The 19,228-nt window shown below is 36.5% G+C and overlaps 2 protein-coding genes and 1 pseudogene across 2 annotated transcripts; all 3 read right to left on the bottom strand.

The window, feature by feature from the left end:
• Nucleotides 1–1,006: 1,006 nt before the first annotated feature.
• LOC125814211 (receptor-like protein 15) lies at nt 1,007–5,520 on the bottom strand (annotated as a pseudogene).
• Nucleotides 5,521–6,149: 629 nt separating this feature from the next.
• Nucleotides 6,150–6,821, bottom strand: LOC125814096 (uncharacterized). Its single transcript, XM_049493551.1, has one exon. It carries the CDS (start codon nt 6,819–6,821, stop codon nt 6,150–6,152), a length of 672 nt encoding a protein of 223 aa, XP_049349508.1.
• Nucleotides 6,822–9,370: 2,549 nt separating this feature from the next.
• On the bottom strand, nt 9,371–17,805 carry LOC125814210 (serine/threonine-protein kinase CTR1). Its single transcript, XM_049493670.1, has 15 exons — nt 16,880–17,805; nt 16,232–16,530; nt 16,005–16,149; nt 14,862–14,977; nt 14,268–14,476; nt 13,508–13,927; nt 13,365–13,405; nt 12,792–12,860; nt 12,193–12,293; nt 12,015–12,099; nt 11,842–11,940; nt 11,698–11,766; nt 10,236–10,367; nt 10,043–10,137; nt 9,371–9,890 (listed from the first exon to the last, which is right to left on the bottom strand). The coding sequence occupies exons 1-15, from the start codon at nt 17,756–17,758 to the stop codon at nt 9,785–9,787; spliced, it is 2,865 nt and encodes a 954-aa protein (XP_049349627.1). The 5' UTR covers nt 17,759–17,805; the 3' UTR covers nt 9,371–9,784.
• Nucleotides 17,806–19,228: the final 1,423 nt, after the last annotated feature.

Here is a 19,228-nt window from a genome sequence, read left to right as displayed (position 1 = left end):
GGTGAGTCCTACCCAAAAAAATAAAATAAATTATTATACCATTGATAGGTAATTAATCAATATTAAGACGAGTAATGTTGAAAACTAGTTATGGCGGAATTACAATTTTTTGGTATAATCGTAACATAGAAACAAATTTATGCTGGAATTTCCTTTGAACTATGGTTCTACAAAAATGTTAAGTTTCAATTTTCAATTTTCAAATTCTATGAAATTGAAAATAGCCACAGAACTTTCTAATTTGAAATAATGCCAATTCTCTAAATTTAGAATTTACTGAAAACCAAAATTTGTTCATCTTAGCCAAAGTTCATAAATTGAAGAATTTTCTCAAACTTGTTTAACTCTTTCACCAAACACTGCAAGTCTGCAACTATCCATCATGTTTCATCAAAACAAGTTGAAAGTAGAAATATTCCACACACTTAACTAGTGGATAAGAAATAGCGTCAACATAGCTAATACCATCATTACTACTAAACACACTTTTATTCAACACTATTCTTATACATCCTATCAAACGACTCTTAAAATATCAAAAGTAGCATAAAAGTTTTCATGGAGAATTAGGACAGATGAAGTTTCTCCTTGCACAGTTCAATGCAGCTATCAACCTTAGCATAATATGTCGTGCGCCAGTTCCTACTAAGAAGAAGAGGAACAATGACACTCCAAAATCCCAAAACATAAGCAACAGCTATGCATGAGAAGAAAAAGAAGTCACTCTCACCAATTCCTTGTTTCTCGTCTTCTTCTTCTTCTTCATGCTGCTGAGGCGGGCTCGAGAACACACAATCATTTTCCAGAGGTGGTCCACAGAGTTCCTTGTTACCTCTATAACTAGATGCTTCAAAGGTGACAAATTTGTTTTCAAACGGGATTTTTCCTGATAGATGATTGAAAGCCAAATTTAAAGTAGAAAGTGAATCAAGTTGAGTCATCTGAGGAGGGATTTTTCCAATTAGATGGTTAGAAGAAAGATCCAAACTCTCCAGTTGCTTTAAGTTCATAAAGATTCTGGAATATGGCCAGACAGGACGTTGTGCGAGAGGTTTAATGAATGGAGAGCTGCGAGTTCTCCTAGTTGTGATGGAATTTCGTTGGTGAAATGGTTCATAGATAGATCAAGTGTAGTCATTTGAGAAAGAGGAATGCCTTCATAAGAGAGTGCATTCCCCTTGGTTGTTAAAGGAACTTTGACCCTGTAGTTAGTATATGAAGGAGACAACCACATGAAGGCTGGGAGCAGAACTTGAGATTCTTTCATCCACGCGGTTATGTTGCCGAGGCAAGAAGGTAAAACCCCAGAGAGTGAATTTGCAGACATGTCCAAAATATGAAGCTTTTGCATCTGGCACAAAGACACTGGAATAATCCCATGAAACTGGTTTCTTGCCAAGATAAGTATGGCTAGATGTGGAAAGAGAGGAAAATAATCTGGAACGTTCCCTGATAAATTATTCCCACTAATGTCCATGACCTTCAGAACAGGAAGGTTAAACATAGCAGCAGGGAGGACTCCAATAAATCCATCATTTTGAAGATGCAAGTATGCAAGATTTGACATATTTGAAAAGTGGGGCATAACCTCCCCGTGAAAGTTGTTTGAAAGAACTAAATGTGCCAATGAAGTGTGATTCTGTCTTAAAGCTGGAGGAAGTTTTCCCTGTAGGAAGTTGTGCGAAAGGTCCAGAACCTCTAACTTTAGCAGATTGTCAAAAGATGAAGGAAGGGTGCCTTCGAGGGTGTTATTTGACAGGTTAAGATAGAATAAGTCTGGAAATGATTCGAGCACGTTAGTGCGAAGTGTACTGCCCAAGCAATTATCTGATACATCAAGCATCAGAAGACTTGATGCTTGAATCTGAGAAGACGCAGGAATTCCACCATACAAATGGTTGCTTCTCAAAGACAACATAAGAAGTGTATTATTATACAACAACCAGGACGGAACGCTTCCTTGAAGGGCATTATAGGATAAAGACAGGGACTTCAACTTGTATTGTTTGGAGATGAACATTGGAATTACATGGCCATAGTTTTGGTTTAGTCTGGTATTTCGTAGGTCAAGGAACACAAGTTGAAAAGATGGAACCCAAGATGGAGTTTCAGTGTCAACTTCAAACTCATTATTTGTAGGATCAATGGCTTCAAGATTGGAGAGGTTAGCAAATGATGCGAACAAGAGAAGTCCATCAAACCTGTTATCTGAAAGACGAAGGATCTCGAGAGCAAAGTCAGGTTGCTGAATATGGAAGAAGAAATAGTCCCCTCAAAATGATTGAAAGAAAGATCTAAAGAAACCAAGGAAGTCATTCCACCAAGGCATGGATCAAGTCCACCTTGTATAAGGTTATCCTGAAGATTTAACACCTGCAGGCTCCTAAGTTTACAGATTCCTGAAAAGCGTAACAAGTAGTTAGCAACATGATCAGTAAAATTAAAGTTGCATAATGTTCATTCTACAATCTGGAAAGACAGGGAATCAGCAACCCAACTATACTAGACAAGACACATATAAATTACAAAGTAACCAGATTCAGAGTCTGACAGAGTATCAAGAGAAAACACAAGTGGAAACCTATTTTTTAATCTAAGAAAGCTCAGAATATCTTATCGAGGACTTCATGTTATAATCATAGAATCAAGAGAACCATGTCTCACGCATAGCATATAGACATTAATTGGAGATGCATTCTCAGTGACTTCAAGTTCAAAATTGAACTGATAGCTACAAAGAATTGAAAGAAATTTCAAAACATCAGCATTACCTGAAAAGAAACCAGGAGAACCCCTGATATTGTTATGTGAAATATCCAGACTTTCAAGCACTGAATGATTTTCAAAGAGGCAGGTCGGTATGCTTCCATCATCAAGAAAATTATCACTCAGATCCAACCTTTTGAGATTCCGCAGTCTACATAAAGCTGCAAGAAATACATGAAGCAACAAAAGGGTTGTTTTTGTCAAGTTCATTAATCAGAGTAGAAAATGAGTTTCGTATTCATAGGAACAACCTGAAAACTCAACTCCAGGGGATTAATAATTCATGCTGCTATCTTATACTGGTGCAAAGATTGTTAGGGGAAAGTGGAAAAAGCTACAGACTAGAACTTCATTCAGACCATGTCCTTTATCGAAGAAAAACTCTTCATATATCTACATATCCAAGGTCACAGTTGGAATTAACAAATCAAGAAAATAGTTCCTCTGCGCAATCTTCATCTAATGACTCCCTTCATGGTGACATTTGTTTCATTTTAGAGAAGCTATTTTTAGATAATGAGAATCATACCATTAACTTAAAAATTGTAGTCAGTTTTTATGTGTTTCATGCAGACTCAATACCAATGGTTTGACGACAGCATATAGACCGAGAAGATAGTAGTTGAGTAGAGCAGAAGAGAGGGTCCACCACCAATTAACAGATTGTTCAGCTGGAGGAAACCATTACAACGAGAACAACATAATATCCAGAGTAATCACACATAGTGTGGTCTGAGGAGGGTAGATTGTACGCAGACCTTACCCCTACCTACCTCAAAGGTAGAAGGTTGTTTCCGATAGACCCTCGGCTAAAGAACCAGAGAAAACCACTAATACATGGAAATACTAAATTGTAAACGATATTCTCATGTTAGGAAAATGAAAATAGTAATGACAATATGCACAAGATCATGTATGTAACAACAGAAATTTATCCAACTTTACCTGATAGAATGTGATGGGAATTCTTAAGGTTATTCCAGACAAGTCTAGGCTTTCAAGGTATGAAAGATCTTCAAAGAAGCAATGTGGCATGCTATCATCTGTCAGATTGTTGTTGCTTAGATCTAGTTTCCGCATATCCTTTAGTCCGCACAATGCTACGCAGAGGCGTATCCAGAATTTCCCCTAGATGGGTGCACGATTACGAAAAAATGTATCTTAAATATAAATTTGATCGATTTGACCTTTAGTTCGTAATATGAACCATTAAAGTTTTAAAATTATAGGTCCAAAATATATAATACTACAAGTTTTAAATTTTAATATACACATTTGATTTAATTATATAAAAATTTACAATGCTAAATTTTTAGGAATTCTCAATGTAACACACTTGAAATTTTTGAAAGAATAAAGGAAAAAAATAAAAGAAAAATTAGTTGAAACGATAAAAGTGTAACTGATCGATAATCACTTGGAAAAATGTTACTCAAAGAGACAAGATAGATATAAGATTTAAATTTCTATCTCTCACTTAGAGAAGTGCACCCAATCATCATCGCATTATTATATGATACTTTGAATATGGGTTCACACATCTATATTTAAATATTTTTTTAAAAATATAACACTACTATTTATAATCTAGAGAGGGGAGCATGGGTTCACGTGAACCCACGGCACCCCCTCTAGATACGCCTCTGATGCTACGTCAATTCAGCAAAACGAGCTATATCAAAACCAAGGTAGAAACTTTGATGGACCATCTATGACTGATCAAAATTCAACAACTGAGAAAACAAACCTCTGAGCAGTGGTAAAGGGAAACTAGGATAAATCCCTGATAGGTGCAGCTGTTCTAGAGATGCGAGGCTACATGCTTGAAAATGAGGCAGAGCATCGCCATTTAAAGGGTTGAAACTTAGATCCAATTCCTTCAGGTTGCGCAATTTGCATAATGCTGCAAGTATAAGTTGTTAAAAAGTAATACTCCAACATGCAACTACGTGAAGAAAGGAGATCAGGGTCACCGGTGCAGAATCATTCCAAAAAAGCAGCAAATCTTAAAGCTCTAAGGATTCAAGGAAAGTAATAATAGTGTTAAACAGATATTAACAGCAGTAAGAGTTTGTACAGATTATACTACTGAATACTGAAGGAGATAAGTTGTTGCGCATGCAGGTTTGATCAAATGAAACGTGGATACAGGTAATGAAAGAACATTTTGATGCAAAGAATACCTTCTGGCATGATCCAGTTGCCAATAGCGTTGACAGATATATAAAGAGACTGGAGATGTGTGAAACGAGTCAACAAGTTTGCATCAGGATACCATATTCCAAGTCCAAGTTCCCTTTTACTGGTAAGAATAATATCAAGAACATGTGCATCATTATTTAGATCCCTGATGCAAAAAATACCAGCCCATGCACAATAATTTTCTTCAACCCATTCATTTATAAGCGTAGATCCATTGGGATAGTTAAGGGAGTCCTTCAGCTCCAAAAGAGCCCTCTTTTCCTCCTCTACTAATTTACCATTGCAATCCATGATATTCAAGCACATCAGTATCCAACATGTCCAAAGAAGCTGAAGCATAGGACACAAAACCCCAGCCATACTGCTGATAAATTTCTATTCAGCAATGAGTGACTAGCTAATGCCTGTTGTTACAAGAATTTTCACATACTCACTCAAAGTCATGAGTCAACACCAAATTAGAAATTTTAAGTTGCCTTAAGATCATAGACCACAGGTACTTCATCAGTAAATGAACATTAGCTGTTTCCCATGATGTAACATAATTTGTGTGAAAACCTTTTCATTAGACCTTTTTTTAAGATATACCAAGTCAAGCTTGACTTTGTCCAACAAATTCTGCCGCCTTGCTCAATCTTGATGGTGACTTCTAACATTTCCTATTAACTAAGACTTGGGCAGGCAAATCAAAAGAAATCATCTAGTGTTATTTTACCTCTGGTGAACATTCGAACGATTATCTCCCATAATTTTTTCCAGATTCATTAGCTACTAGATCACACCTTTTGGTCCAATTACCAATCCTATCATCTCAAACTCTAATACTGATCATGATCTTACAAAAAAAATGCCAACACTATATGCCTACAGGCTCAAATTTTTAAACTATATTTTATGTTCTTCATCATATAAGTTTCAAGGGTATGATGTGCGTACATCCTATCCTCACTAGACCCCACTTGTGAAATTACATTGAATATTTTGTTGTTGTTCATCATATAAATTATTGGTTTGCTCTGAATATTTGTGATACATCAACTCTGATGTTAATCATTGTTAAAATAAATAAAAAGATAAAACTATAAATTATCCAAATGTTTAATTTCAGTGTGAACAATAATTGCATTTATATAGAACTATGTAGTGAACAAAACAACAAAATGAAAACAAACAATTAGAGATCAAGACTCGGAATTCAAACGGTCAAGTGCTTCCCTAGCAGGAGCAAAATTGGGCTGAACCTTTTGAGCTTCCTGATAAGCCTTTTGTGCCTCCTCCTTCAAGCCTTTTTTCTCGTAACAATCGCCCAACAAGCAAAAGGCCTTGACATTATCGCCCTTCAACCTAACAGACTGAGTCAAATCCTCAATCACCGAGTCAACTTGTTCACGTCGACTCGCCGCTAGTCTCAACTGCGCCCGCTTAAACAACGCATCCGCTCTCTCCGGCTCCGACAACGACTTCACGGCTAGCGGCGAAAGCGCGACATCGATGGAATCAAGAGCCGATGTCTTAAACCCCTGTAAATCAAGAGCTAAAGCCTTGAGTATGTGAGCTGCAGCATCTTTCGGGTCTAAAGCTATAGCCAAATCGGCTTGTGCTTCAGCAGATTTAGCAAGAGAAATAGCGTTAGATCGATCCTTAACTGCTGCTGATTTAGCTTGAGAAAGAAGTTGAGCTCCTTGTACGAAGTGACGCTTCGATTGCATATCCCCCCGGTTTCGGAAACGAAGCTTCGAGAAGTATTTCTGGGGAACGTTGTACATGAAAAGGAACATGAAGATTGTTACGAGAATTAGGATTGCTTGAAGAAGAAGATCACGCCACATGTGGTTATCGGAGAAAAAATCCATGGCGATTTTCGTTTTCTGGGTTTTTCTGAGGATTTTTAGAATCGGTGCTTAAGCTTTAGCTTATATCGAAGTAAAAGTTTAGAGAAAATGACTTAAATGGTCCTAAACTATCATACTAGGTCTAAAATAGTCCATTAACTCACTTCATAAATATAGTCTTATTACTATCCACCCTATTATCAAGTTTGATTTCTATCCATTTTTTATATCTATCGTTAACAAACGTCGTCATTCATGCTCTCTCTCTTGATTTTCTTTTTCCCTCCTCTTTTCTTCATTGTGAGACGTTACAGTCAAGAAAACCCTAAAATCTAGATTCATGTCATCAGATTTGACCATTATTGAAAGCTCAAGACAATGATTCTACGACCAGAAGGTGGTACAACTCCTCCTTATGGTAAGTTTTCTAGAGTTCAAGTCTTTATTTGTGTGAGATTTTGTTGTACAAAAGAAAATATCAATTTTAAAAAAATAATATTACCGCTTACAGATTCTATACACGATGCCTTAAAAATCAGCATCAAAGTAACCCACGATGGTTTTATGAAGCACCAGCCTAAAAAACATTATTTTGGAGGTCGTGTCCAGTCCATTGACCTATATCACTTTTTATATCACTTTTATCAAGTTTGATCTATATCACTTTTTGAAAAGTGTTAACAAACACCGTTAACATACATTATAATTCAATCTGTCTTCTTCTTTTTTCCACCTCTTTTTCTCCATTATCTCATTGTTTCCTCACCTTTTGTTTTCAATTCTTCTCCATTGATTTTCTTTTTTGTCATTTCTTTTGTCCAAAGAGTGATATAGACCAAACTTGACAAAAGTGATATAGGTCAATGAACTAGACATGACCTCCAAAATAATATTTTTTAGGCAGATGCTTCATAAAACCATCGTGGGTTACTTTGATGTTGATTTTTAAGGCATCGTGTATAGAATCTCTAAGCGAAAATATTTTTTTAAAAAAATTGATATTTTCTTTTGTACAACAAAACCTCATACAAATAGAGACTTGAACTCTAGAAAACTTACCATAGGGAGGAGTTGTACCATCTTCTGGTCGTAGAATCATTGTCTTGAGCTTTCAATAATGGTCAAATCTGATGAAATGAATCTAGATTCTAGGGTTTTCTTGACTGTAGCATCTCACAATGAAGAAAAGAGGAGGGAAAAAGAAAATCAAGAAAGAGTGTACTGAATGACGACATTTGTTAACGGTGGGTATAAAAAGTGGATAGAAACCAAACTTGACAAAAGGGTGGATAGTTAAAGGACTATATTCGTCAAGTGTATAGTTAAGAGACTATTTTAGACCTACTGTGATAGTTTAGGGACCATTTATGTCATTTTCTCTAAAAGTTTACACCAAACTTGGATGGTTATTAATGTGTGACACAATTGTAAGGGTTTTGTCCTGATTTTCTTTCCTTATTTGAAGTTTTTTTTTTTTCCTTAAAGAAAAGTCAAAGTATTACCATAAATGCTTGAACTTTTTCTGAAAGGAAAATATAATTTTCTTCCATATTTGGTTTATTCTTTCCTTAGAGGAATAATTTGGAGATCTCTATTTTCATAGCATAACACAATAGAATCCACAATATAATCGCTTAGAGAGTTTTGTTTATGGGAGATTTTCTCTCTACAGTTTTTCTATGTTTTGATTAGTTTTTAATTATGTAGCCAATTGGTCATATCATATAATAATATTATGTCTTTTAGTATAGTTTTATGTGTCGTCTAATTTATCACCATATTATTTGCAATTATAAGCTTTCGCATGACACCCTAATCACCTTCATAACCCAACAACAATATAAGGATGGAGAACAACACAGTATATCTAAATATTATATTTCTTAAAACATTACAATATGATACAACACAATACAATCTGATACCTTACGAAACAATATATAATAATCATCTAGTATATATAATACAATATCATACATTATGAAATAATATATATCAACCATCCAAACATAAGGTTAATTACTCCAGTTTATTACTGATATATATTCACTAGCTATAAATACTTATTAGTGAAAATTCCGCCCCTTTCTTTCTACTGGTTCTTACATAAGCAATTTGCAGAAAGTAAACGAATTCTTTCCTTCCGAAATCCACTCCTGAAGTCACGTCTTTCAGTACTGGGACTGAAGTAAAGTACTTGCCAATTAGGGGGTACAAGAGATAGTTGGATCGTAAGACTTTCTCTCACATCCCACTCCCTTCCATGAGATAGTCAATTTTATCATCTTTGAAAAATCATATTGAGAAAAAGAAAGAAGCTGATCATTGAATTGATTTGGTTCACTTGATGTCCCGTATCAACTTATTGAGTCAATAAAATTCGAATTCACATAAATAGTTGTACTTCAAATTATTTTGTAAGCATTTGAACATAAACTTAAAATCATGATTCGAATAGAAAATGATTTTGAATTTATATTTGAATAAACGAGAAAAAAATTGAAGTAGTATCTTGTACTAAATATTCGCAAGTATCAACGGATTGTAAGCAATCCACAAGAACATAAAGATAGATAAACCATAAATAACTGACCTTTTCTATATTATTATTTCAGTAATCAGAATAATAAAAACTATTGCAAGAATACTTTCCCCGTATACTACATAATTATAGACTTCTACAAGGAATACTTCTCCAAAATACTACTACATAATTATAATTCCAGCCTCTTATTATTCCACATTTGCAAGGATAATTGGCTGACAAAGTTTAGAGTTGTTTCTTGCAAGAAATTAAGCAGCTTTAGAAATGCCTCATATCTATAACTGGAACTAACAGAGGCCTGTTTATCATTCAAAGTTGAAGAGAGCCAACATATTTGCAGTTGTTGGGCAACGTTTTCCGGATTTCGTCAGCATTACGTAAATTATGTATCTTTGAACTATGATGAATTTATTCTTCTCCAAGATAAGTGGAGAGTATCTTAACTCTTCATTGTTCCTCCCATCTGAATCAACTGTAGTGGAGACTTGAGTAGTTTCTTTAATGTATCCACAATGCTAGCGAAGGATGGGCGTTGTACCGGGTCACTGCGAGAAAACGTGAAACTATTAACTGATGGAAATAGAGCGCAGAGGTAGAGAATTCTTTGACATGATCTACAACACAAGTTGACTAGTAGAGATCGAGATGAAAAAATCAGGATGCAGATGCTTCTAGTAGTATTAACATGTTAACTTACTCATTCCAGCAGGCTTCCATGAGAGATGCCAACATTGGGGAAGTGTTCTGTGGAACAGTGAGCCTCCTGTTCTGGAAAGCTACAGCACCAACTACCTGAAAGCTCACAAATAACACGTCAAATACATCGTGTTTTTTAATATTTAAGTCCGGGAGAAATATGGGGTGTAGGGGGCAGCAGGGAAGAAGTAAACCTGCGCAGGGCTCAGTCCATTCCAAGGCTGTTGCATGGTAACAAGCTCCCATAAAATTACACCAAAGCTGTACACATCAGACTTCTCATTTGAGGGTTCTCCACGGAGAAATTCGGGGGCCATCCACTCAGGCTGAAACAAAAAGTAAGAGAGTTACAGGCTGATTGAAGGACGTACAAGAAATTCCACAACCTGCAAAATGTAAAGAGTTCGAAAAAGATGGCTTTGTACTGCCATGGGAGGTAGGTACACTGTTGACGACGGATACATTCATCGAGTAGAAAGGCGCAAAAATCAGAGTAATTGTATTTCACGGACTATTGAAAGCAATTAGAGCAATATTTCCTATTAATCAGGACAATAAGATTCTGAAAAATAAGGGCAATGCAAAAGGAAATATCAGAGGTAACACCTACTTGAGAAACCAAGAGACAAGAGCCTCTGTAAAATTCTTAACTATATCCATACTCTTCATATACTTTGCTAGCCGATTTTCACAGAAGAAACATGTTTTGTCCACATCAGAACTTCGACTAATAGATAATAAGACGTGGTTTTCAATATTAGAACCTGGCTAAAATGTAGATGTGATAGAAAGAAATGGTTGTAATCTAGAAGTTATCATGGCACAAAAATAAGAGCTGCCTGTATCAGAGGCCCTACAGTATTCAAATTTCATGTTTTTGCAATCCTAATGGCTAAAAGACTTGGCATCTAAGATAAGTAAATGGAGCCAAGCAGCTCATAATTCTCTAGTTGCTCGGACTCGGATGCTGGTAACCAATATGGGTGCAGATCTAGAGATCTGATCCTCCATGAAATAAATTTAAAGATTCAGGAGTATGGATACAGGTACAGGGTTTCAGCTAAAAATAATTCAATTTTCTAAAATATAGTTATAAAAATATACTTAAATCATGGAGGACTGTTTGGAAGGAAAGGAATGCACGAATATTTGAGAGCAAGTTTAAATATGTAATTATTATCAAGTACAAATGCATCTCTTTACTGTCTTTTTTGGTGTAACGTGACCATTGCAAATGATATAGAGGCCATGATAGACTTGTTGAGTTCATTGCACACTCAATGATGTTAGGCCTGTAAATATCTTTAGAGAACCTTCTGGTTACGGACTTTTTAGTACAAATATCTTTTAAATATAAAGAACACATGCCTAAATTGTATCCGTCTCGAATTTCTCAATTGATTTTGGTCTAAGTACCCAAAATCCATTGACCATATCATTATGGATACCAGACCCATGTAGTGTTGACACATGTGCGGCACCAAAAGTGAAGAGTTCGCACAAATTAGCTGCTAATCCTAAATGTCTATGGCAAGGTGAAGGATAAGCACCACCTCAGCCCAAGTATTTCCTTGCTCATTATTATTTGGCATAAGATACATATGCTACCTGTTCTTGCATATGAAAGATAGTTTGTCTGTGTTGGAAGGTACTTACAGTTCCAGCAACTGATTTTGATGATATGAACGTATTAGCTTTAAATCTTGAAAGACCAAAATCACACACCTGGAAGAAACATATCAGAATATCAAAAGTGCAAAATTCAACTTTAAACTCGAAGGTAAGTAGGCAACACTTTACCTTTACATTCCAATTTTTATCAACCAACAGGTTAGGAGATTTCAGATCCCAATGCACAATGGGTGGGCTCAGACAATGAAGATAGTTGATACCCTTGGCCTGTATTTCAAACGAATCAGAAAATTTTCTAGGTGAAAGCATCAAAAGTATGAAACTGTGAAATTGGCACAAACCACATCCAGAGCCATACGGATACGTCTCCTCTGGTCCAACAATTCCCCAGCAGCAGGCCTGTGTATCAGACGGTAGAGGCTTCCTCTATCATCATTATCAAGGCACAAAAACTTAGGCCCCTCAAGTACTTGAAGTTAGAAAGGAAGAATGTTATGCAGCCACTGAAACACAAGTTACCTGGGCAAATATTCAGTCACAATTGATAGATGAGGGCGTTTGGTAACAGCCCCCATGAACAACACCACATTTGGATGACGGACGCGTTTCATAATTGCAACCTTCAGAAAACATGAATACTGAGTTACCATCCAACGATAGATACCAATACAAGAATGTGAATAAAATGACCAAAATGACAATGGAACACAGGAGAAGTGAAAAACTACAGGATTACTCTATTCAATACAGGGAACCCTCTTTTCACAAAATCCATGAACTAGATTTCAGAATATCACAAGCATAGATATGAAATGCAATTCACAATAGATTGCAAAATGCCAAGACTAACTAGAACAACTACTAATGTCTCAATCCCAAGCTAGTTTGGTCAGATGCTGTGTAGTAGATTAAACTAAACAAAAAACAAATGCATTATTTCTTTCTGTAGTTCTGCCTTTTGAGCTTACCGTCGCCATACAGGGGAAACAAGAAAAAGAAGAAAAAGATCAGCTGTAGAAAGTAAGCTTATCTTTATCCGAAACCTATAACATTTTATTGTAGCTACTAGCTAGCATACATAGCATACAACAGTTAAACCAACAATCACATGCTCTCACCTCCCTTAAAAACTCCTTCAACTGATCATCATGAAAATCCTGGACGGTAAGCAGCTTGACTGCAACATCCTGCAGTAGTTAGTACCATACTTGATCAGTCCGGAAAAAAAGAAGGCACACTATTTCCGACGCTAGAAATAGTTTCCACAAAGCATCTTCTAAAAATGTATGGAACTTCAACTTCATGCATTTGTTGCCAATCCTTTTTCCCCTATTAATACATGCAAGTTAAGAGGAAATATCTAATCTAGAAACCACAAAGTAAGAGCAAATTGGCCTACCTTATGCGGGGAAGTTTAGTCAATAATGAGATACCACTAGCATCATCAAGCAATGATCTGAGCACTACAATTCTATTGACATGGAGTTACACAAATGTCTTACTTCAATGTGATTTACATAATTGCCTTAACAATTGACATGACATCACCCCTACAACTTTGATGTGTAATGCAGTCAATACAGGTACAAACATGCAAAATTATTATAATTTTTTTTTGGTTTGAACAGAATCTTCTAATCTTGTAAATTATCATGATTACTATTGCGACAACACAAATAAATAACACTCACCGATCCATTCCATTCAGCACGATGTACTGTTCCAAATGAACCTGCATGAAAGAAGAGTAGTACATCAAGATACACTGATGTCAAACAGGGTTCAATAACTGAGGATTAATTTACAGTCAGTAGATATATTGACAAAGACGCACCAGCGCCAACACGCTCTTTTATATGTAATTCGTCCCATGAGATCTCAAGCCAGTCCATAGCAAGAAAAGGCTCAAGATACAGATATCTTGGATTTGTTGTTGTCGGATGTTTCTCACGGTTCCCAGTTCTACCTCCAAGCTCCATTACATCCATTTTACCTATTAAAGTAGCTTTTGGCGGTCTGCCAGGTTGCAATGGTGAGTTTTTGGACAGAACAACCTCCTTCTTGTAAGTCTGCCTGATAATAATTTTGTCTTCTCTAGGTCTAGAATTCTCATCTCCTGCTGTTTCAGCCGCAACAAGAACTTCACATGGTTTAACTTCCAAAGCTTGATAAGGTTGGTAAAGTGGATCATTTGAAAATTTTGGCTTATCACTGACAACAATTTCCTCCACGTGTTTACTCTCAACATGGGGGTCTGCAAGAATAGAAATTGCAAATTTAGTCACTCTAATGGTGACAATGAAGATTCTGAATTTCAAAATTACCCAACTGCTGATTCTAACAATTAAGCAAATGCATAAAACAAGCTCTTTCTATGAAGTCCAGAAGAGAACTTCCACATAAGTCTTTTCCTGTGCTGCAAACTGGATACTTTGTAATAGAGATAAAACATATAATGTGATCCATATAAGAAGGCCAATTGTCTTATCATTTCTGTTATATATACAACTTCATGTTCAACCAGTGACATTCCTTTTCTTCTATCAATATGCACCAATTAAAAACTACACAGGGCTATGCAAATAATAGCACACCTGTATGCAAGGCATTTTCTGGAGCAGCAAATGTGTCATCTGAATGCAATAACTGATTACTTATGTTATTATCCATATAAGGCTGTTGAAACTCTGTCAAATGAGATACTTTAAGTGGTGAAGGCACAGGAGACAATACACCTCCATTGATAGAGGAATCTGGACCATGTACGTTTCCCGGATCCCCAACAAGATCAACCACAAATTCTCTGATAAGATAAACACTGTGTCAATAACAATGAACTAAAAATAAGCATCAAGCTCGCCAGTATTTAAACATGTATTAAATCTCCTGATCGTTGGACTTGGGCCTTTCAAAAATGTGTCATACCTGAAGATAATAATGCAAAATCAAAGCAGCAAAGGTCCACTACTTTAATCTTAGTAATACTCATGAAAGCACAATTAAAGGCTGAAAGAAATGTCAAGTATGAGGTAACCAATAATGAGGTCTCAAACATTATATCAGATTAAAATGTGGAGATACATTTGTAACATTTGAAACAAAAACCAAACCCGCTAAGGAGAAAATACTTGTTGATGGTAGAGGAGAAAACTACTTTGATTGAAGAGATAGTGGATAAGATGTTTTACCTTGACAATCTTCTGTCGTCCTCAATTATCACCAGACAAGAAGACCGGTGATCTGCGACACAATACTTGCAACCTCGAGCTATCCTACAAGGCAAACCTACATAATCCGCCAATTTCTGTATATCATAAAATCACCAGTTAAATTTCAGTCTTCAAAAACCTTCCTTTCAATAAAACTAATTACAAGAATGATGAATGAGAGAGCAAATCAGAACCCTATCTCACCCTGCCCACTAAACAATTACTACATGGAGAGAAGATAACATTTCAACAAGAATAAATGAGCCTTAAGTTCACATATTCCTTACTGGATATGATCCATTATGATTATTTCTTCACAAGCTACATTCACTGGTGATTTTTTTATGCGATACCTTTTAATTGTCTATGGTGAGTGCCAAGCAGAACCTTTTTTTTTTAAGTCGCTCAAAAGTTATGAAAACAACCTAGGTAAAACTGACAATCAATATGCCCCTTCATCAAACATCATACTGAGTTCATAATCAAGTACATAACTTCTCAAGTCCGATTGCAGCATTGAGGAAGCTAACAAACCATGGAGGTTTTGGGGGCAAAATAAATTGCTCAAAATGATTAAAGATCGATTGCATTACCAAAGATTATTTTTTTTCTTTTTAACAATCAGAGTTTATTTGTTTACACTCCTTCAGTACCATGCTGCTGCCTCCTCTTATCTTGGCACCTAAATCTGTTTCAGTTAATATCTAGAAGTTGTTTCCTTAATGTGGTAGCCACATTAGGTTTTCAAGAATATATAACACTGACAAATTCATCAAAAAGAGGCTATTGATCACTGTCTAATCACAAACTTGAAACACCCCCTTGTATGGCATAGTCAATATTGCACAGTAACTAGCTTCTATCCAGTCACTTAGCATAATTTGTTTGACCCTTAATCGGAAAATATTTCATCTTATCTGCAGTAAATTACTTCTCAGGTTTCGGACCGAAACACTAACTTATTTTTCTCCTACTATACAAGTCAATGTGCAGATAAAGTGGACCCATGAAAAGCACCAGGAGAAGGGGAGGGGAAGCAATTTTCTAGATAGATCTAATTGCAAAGAATGTGAAAAAGACAATGGAGACTTCGAACATATGAAAAAGAAGTCTCTCACTAACCTTGAACAGAATAGCTCTGTGCCTGCAAAGTCCTGACGAGAAACTGCCAATTGGTAGCACAATGCACTTCTGCAAATCTTGTAATCTCTTGCTAACAGCTTTCCACCGCTGATGAAGATCACCTTGCTCCACCGGAAAAGAGCCCCTTAAATTTCAAGTAATCCAATATCACACAGAAGAATATGCAGTCCAAAAGAGCATACTTTGAAGAAAATCAATTAACCTACCCCATATAGACAGCCACAAGCTTGCCAAGGTTTTCTGCCAAGACTAACGTATTCTCAGCAGCAAAGTAAATTTCTTGAGCTTTATCTTCTAATTCCCTGAGCCTTGAATCCCCACGCCTATCAATAAGAACAACCTCCATTGATGTCTCACTGGGTTCAATTCCTTTTAATGCCATTAGAGATGGTATTTGTTTACCATCCTCTGTGGCATTACACATAACCCACAAATATGGATTCATTCCTAATATGTTGTAAAACCCATCAGATATCTTATCAGCATAAGACAACGAACCACTCACCTGAAATTTTTCACAAACTTCACCGTCAGATAATTAAGAACCCACGGAATTAAATGACAAATACTTACAGCTAAACTAACAGGAAAGAGAATTATTCTCCCCCATAAGAATAACTACCAGACATGCTCTTCCGGTGAAATCTCAGTAGCTCAATTGGTTGGCAATTGGCTACCTGAATTTTAACCTAGCTGGTGAGGGTTCGAATCCCACCTTTTAATCCCCTTCCCCATTTCCCCTACTCCCAATTTCATCAGGAGAAGGAAAAACAAACAGGCATGCATTTCCCCCAGAACTATAGAGTGTGTGTGAGACAGTGAGAGAGAGGGGAAGAGGGAGGAAGAAGAGATACCCATAAACGATAAGATACAGTTTGAGCATCAGAAGATCCACCAAGGCCCTTGATACTTTTGCACTCCTGCAGAAGAATAGGCTCTCCAGAAGCAAGCATGGCTTGCTCTACAAGCCTTTTAGCGAGTGTGAGCTGCAAGTAATAGCTCTCCTTCGACTTCTGCATCAATGTATCCTCGCTATCAACTCTCGCCTCTGCATCCTTCACCACTACTTCCTCCTCCACTTCCCTTGTCGTCGACGTCTGCGTGTCTTTAACTCCCGTACTCGGCCAGTTCCCCTCAACCGTTGTTCCTGAAAACAAACTCCCTGCATAACTAGTACTTCCCCAACTCGACAGCCTTTGCAACGAAGTTTGTCTCTCGAATTGCTTTCCCACACAACTGTAATTGCTTCCACTACTCGACAACCTCTGCAATGACGCTTTCCGATCAAATGTCCCCTGCTGCTTCTGCTCCGGCGGTGCCACGTGGCAATCAACCTGCAGTTCATGTATCGGTACAGCTTCAGGAGGAACAGGTAGCAAAAGTTCATGTTCATCCTCTGTATCTCCATCATCCAATTTGATCTTCACGTGATTCTGTATTGATTTCCCTTTCTTATTTTTCTCAGTCAGCCAGTTGACAAAAGCAGCCAACTGCTTCCCGTGAATCTTATCACGGTTCCCGTACGAAAACGTAGCATCATTATTGTTATTAGTCTCTTTCACATCACTTATGAGCTGTTTCGATGTGGCATCGCTCTCCTTTGAAGAAGACTTTCGATCCTCAACGTCACTGATCTTCTTCTCCTTCTCGTGATCATTAACAAACTTTGCAGATGCATCCAACCCACGGTCAGGAAATTGCCTTGGAAAGAAGTAAGTCGTTCTATGCGGCATTTTTTCACAATCCTCACGTGAACAAAAATCTCACCCAACCAAAAACAAAAAAAGTTCCCACCCGCACGCTTCAATCACCTGCTTTCTCAACTACTTTCACCTTTATCAAACCCAAACTCCGATCCACCGTACAACCGCCGGAAAAAAACTTCCACTATTTTTCTCAGAAATCCGATCACCAACAATAACAATCAAAACACATTTTACTTAACCTGACTACAACTTTCACGTTATACTTACCTTTCAACCTCAACTGTGCTATGCCTGAGTATATAACTCAAAACCGAACGAATCCAGTTATTCTGCTTTCTGCTAGCTTGTTGAAACAAATTCACACAGATTCATATATCATATAGCACCATGTTCATATACATCAACAGAAAACTTATAGCATAAGTAATCAAAAAATTGATATGAATGCTCTTTTTCCTTGAAGATATCAATTTGCAATAGAGCAGAAGCTAGCTGACAAATAGCTTTAAGCAAATGGATTTTTTCGGCTTCTGCAGAGAGAGAGAGAAACGAAGCAGTTGTTTAAGGGGAAGTATATTTTAAGCGTAGAGTAAAAAGGACTAAAAATTGGGTGGGAAATTGGAAAAAAAAATATTAAATGTATAGAGAAGCTAATGTGCGCTGAGGGTATAATGCGCGCCATATTATAAAAATGAACACGTCAGAGTTAACGGGGGACATGCAGGTGACACGTAGAAAAAGTGACGGTGAGTGCGCACTGGTCACCCTTAGAGAGCAGTAAAGACGCGGGGTCTGTTAAGAGAATTAAAAAATGGTGGCAAAAAAATTTATTTATTTATGATTTGCGGAACCCAATGGGGCGTTATAGGTTGTAAGACTTATCCAATTTGTGATTGAAGCAACTAATTATTTTCATTTAAAATTTTAAATCATTAACCAACATAATAAAATATACTTCTCTCTGTTTCTTTTTTGTATACCTTTTTAAAAAACTTTAATTAGAAGTATACTTATTAAATTATTTTTTAATAATATTTGATTATTACTATTTAATATATTTTCTATATTACTTTATATGTTATTATTTGATCAAACACTAAATTTAAAAAATAAGGAATTGTCATTCGGGATGGCTCAGTTGGTTTGGAGGGTGGTTATCCACACGGATGACTCCGGATCGATCCCCCTCAATGCCTTCTGAGTCAAGTCTGTCGCATAGGGTTTGCCTAGTGCAATTTACATCCCCTGGGGGTTTACCCAGTGCTCACTCAAAGGGCAGAAGTTATAGCGGCTACGGGTTATATCCTGGGGTTCCAAATAAAAAAAATAAGGAAATACTTTATTTTATTTACTAAATTAAACTTATTTAATAATTATTAAATAAAAAATATGTCTTTTTAGAACAGGATAAAAAGTAAAGACAAACACAAAAATTGAGATATTAAAAATATATTAAGTATTTTTTTAGAAAATCAAGATAATATGTCGTTGATATCA

This window comes from Solanum verrucosum, unplaced genomic scaffold, assembly GCF_900185275.1.
Source record: "Solanum verrucosum unplaced genomic scaffold, falcon-dt-bn FXZP01000230.1, whole genome shotgun sequence".
NCBI lineage: Eukaryota > Viridiplantae > Streptophyta > Magnoliopsida > Solanales > Solanaceae > Solanum > Solanum verrucosum.
This window is presented reverse-complemented; position numbering and strand designations above follow the sequence as displayed.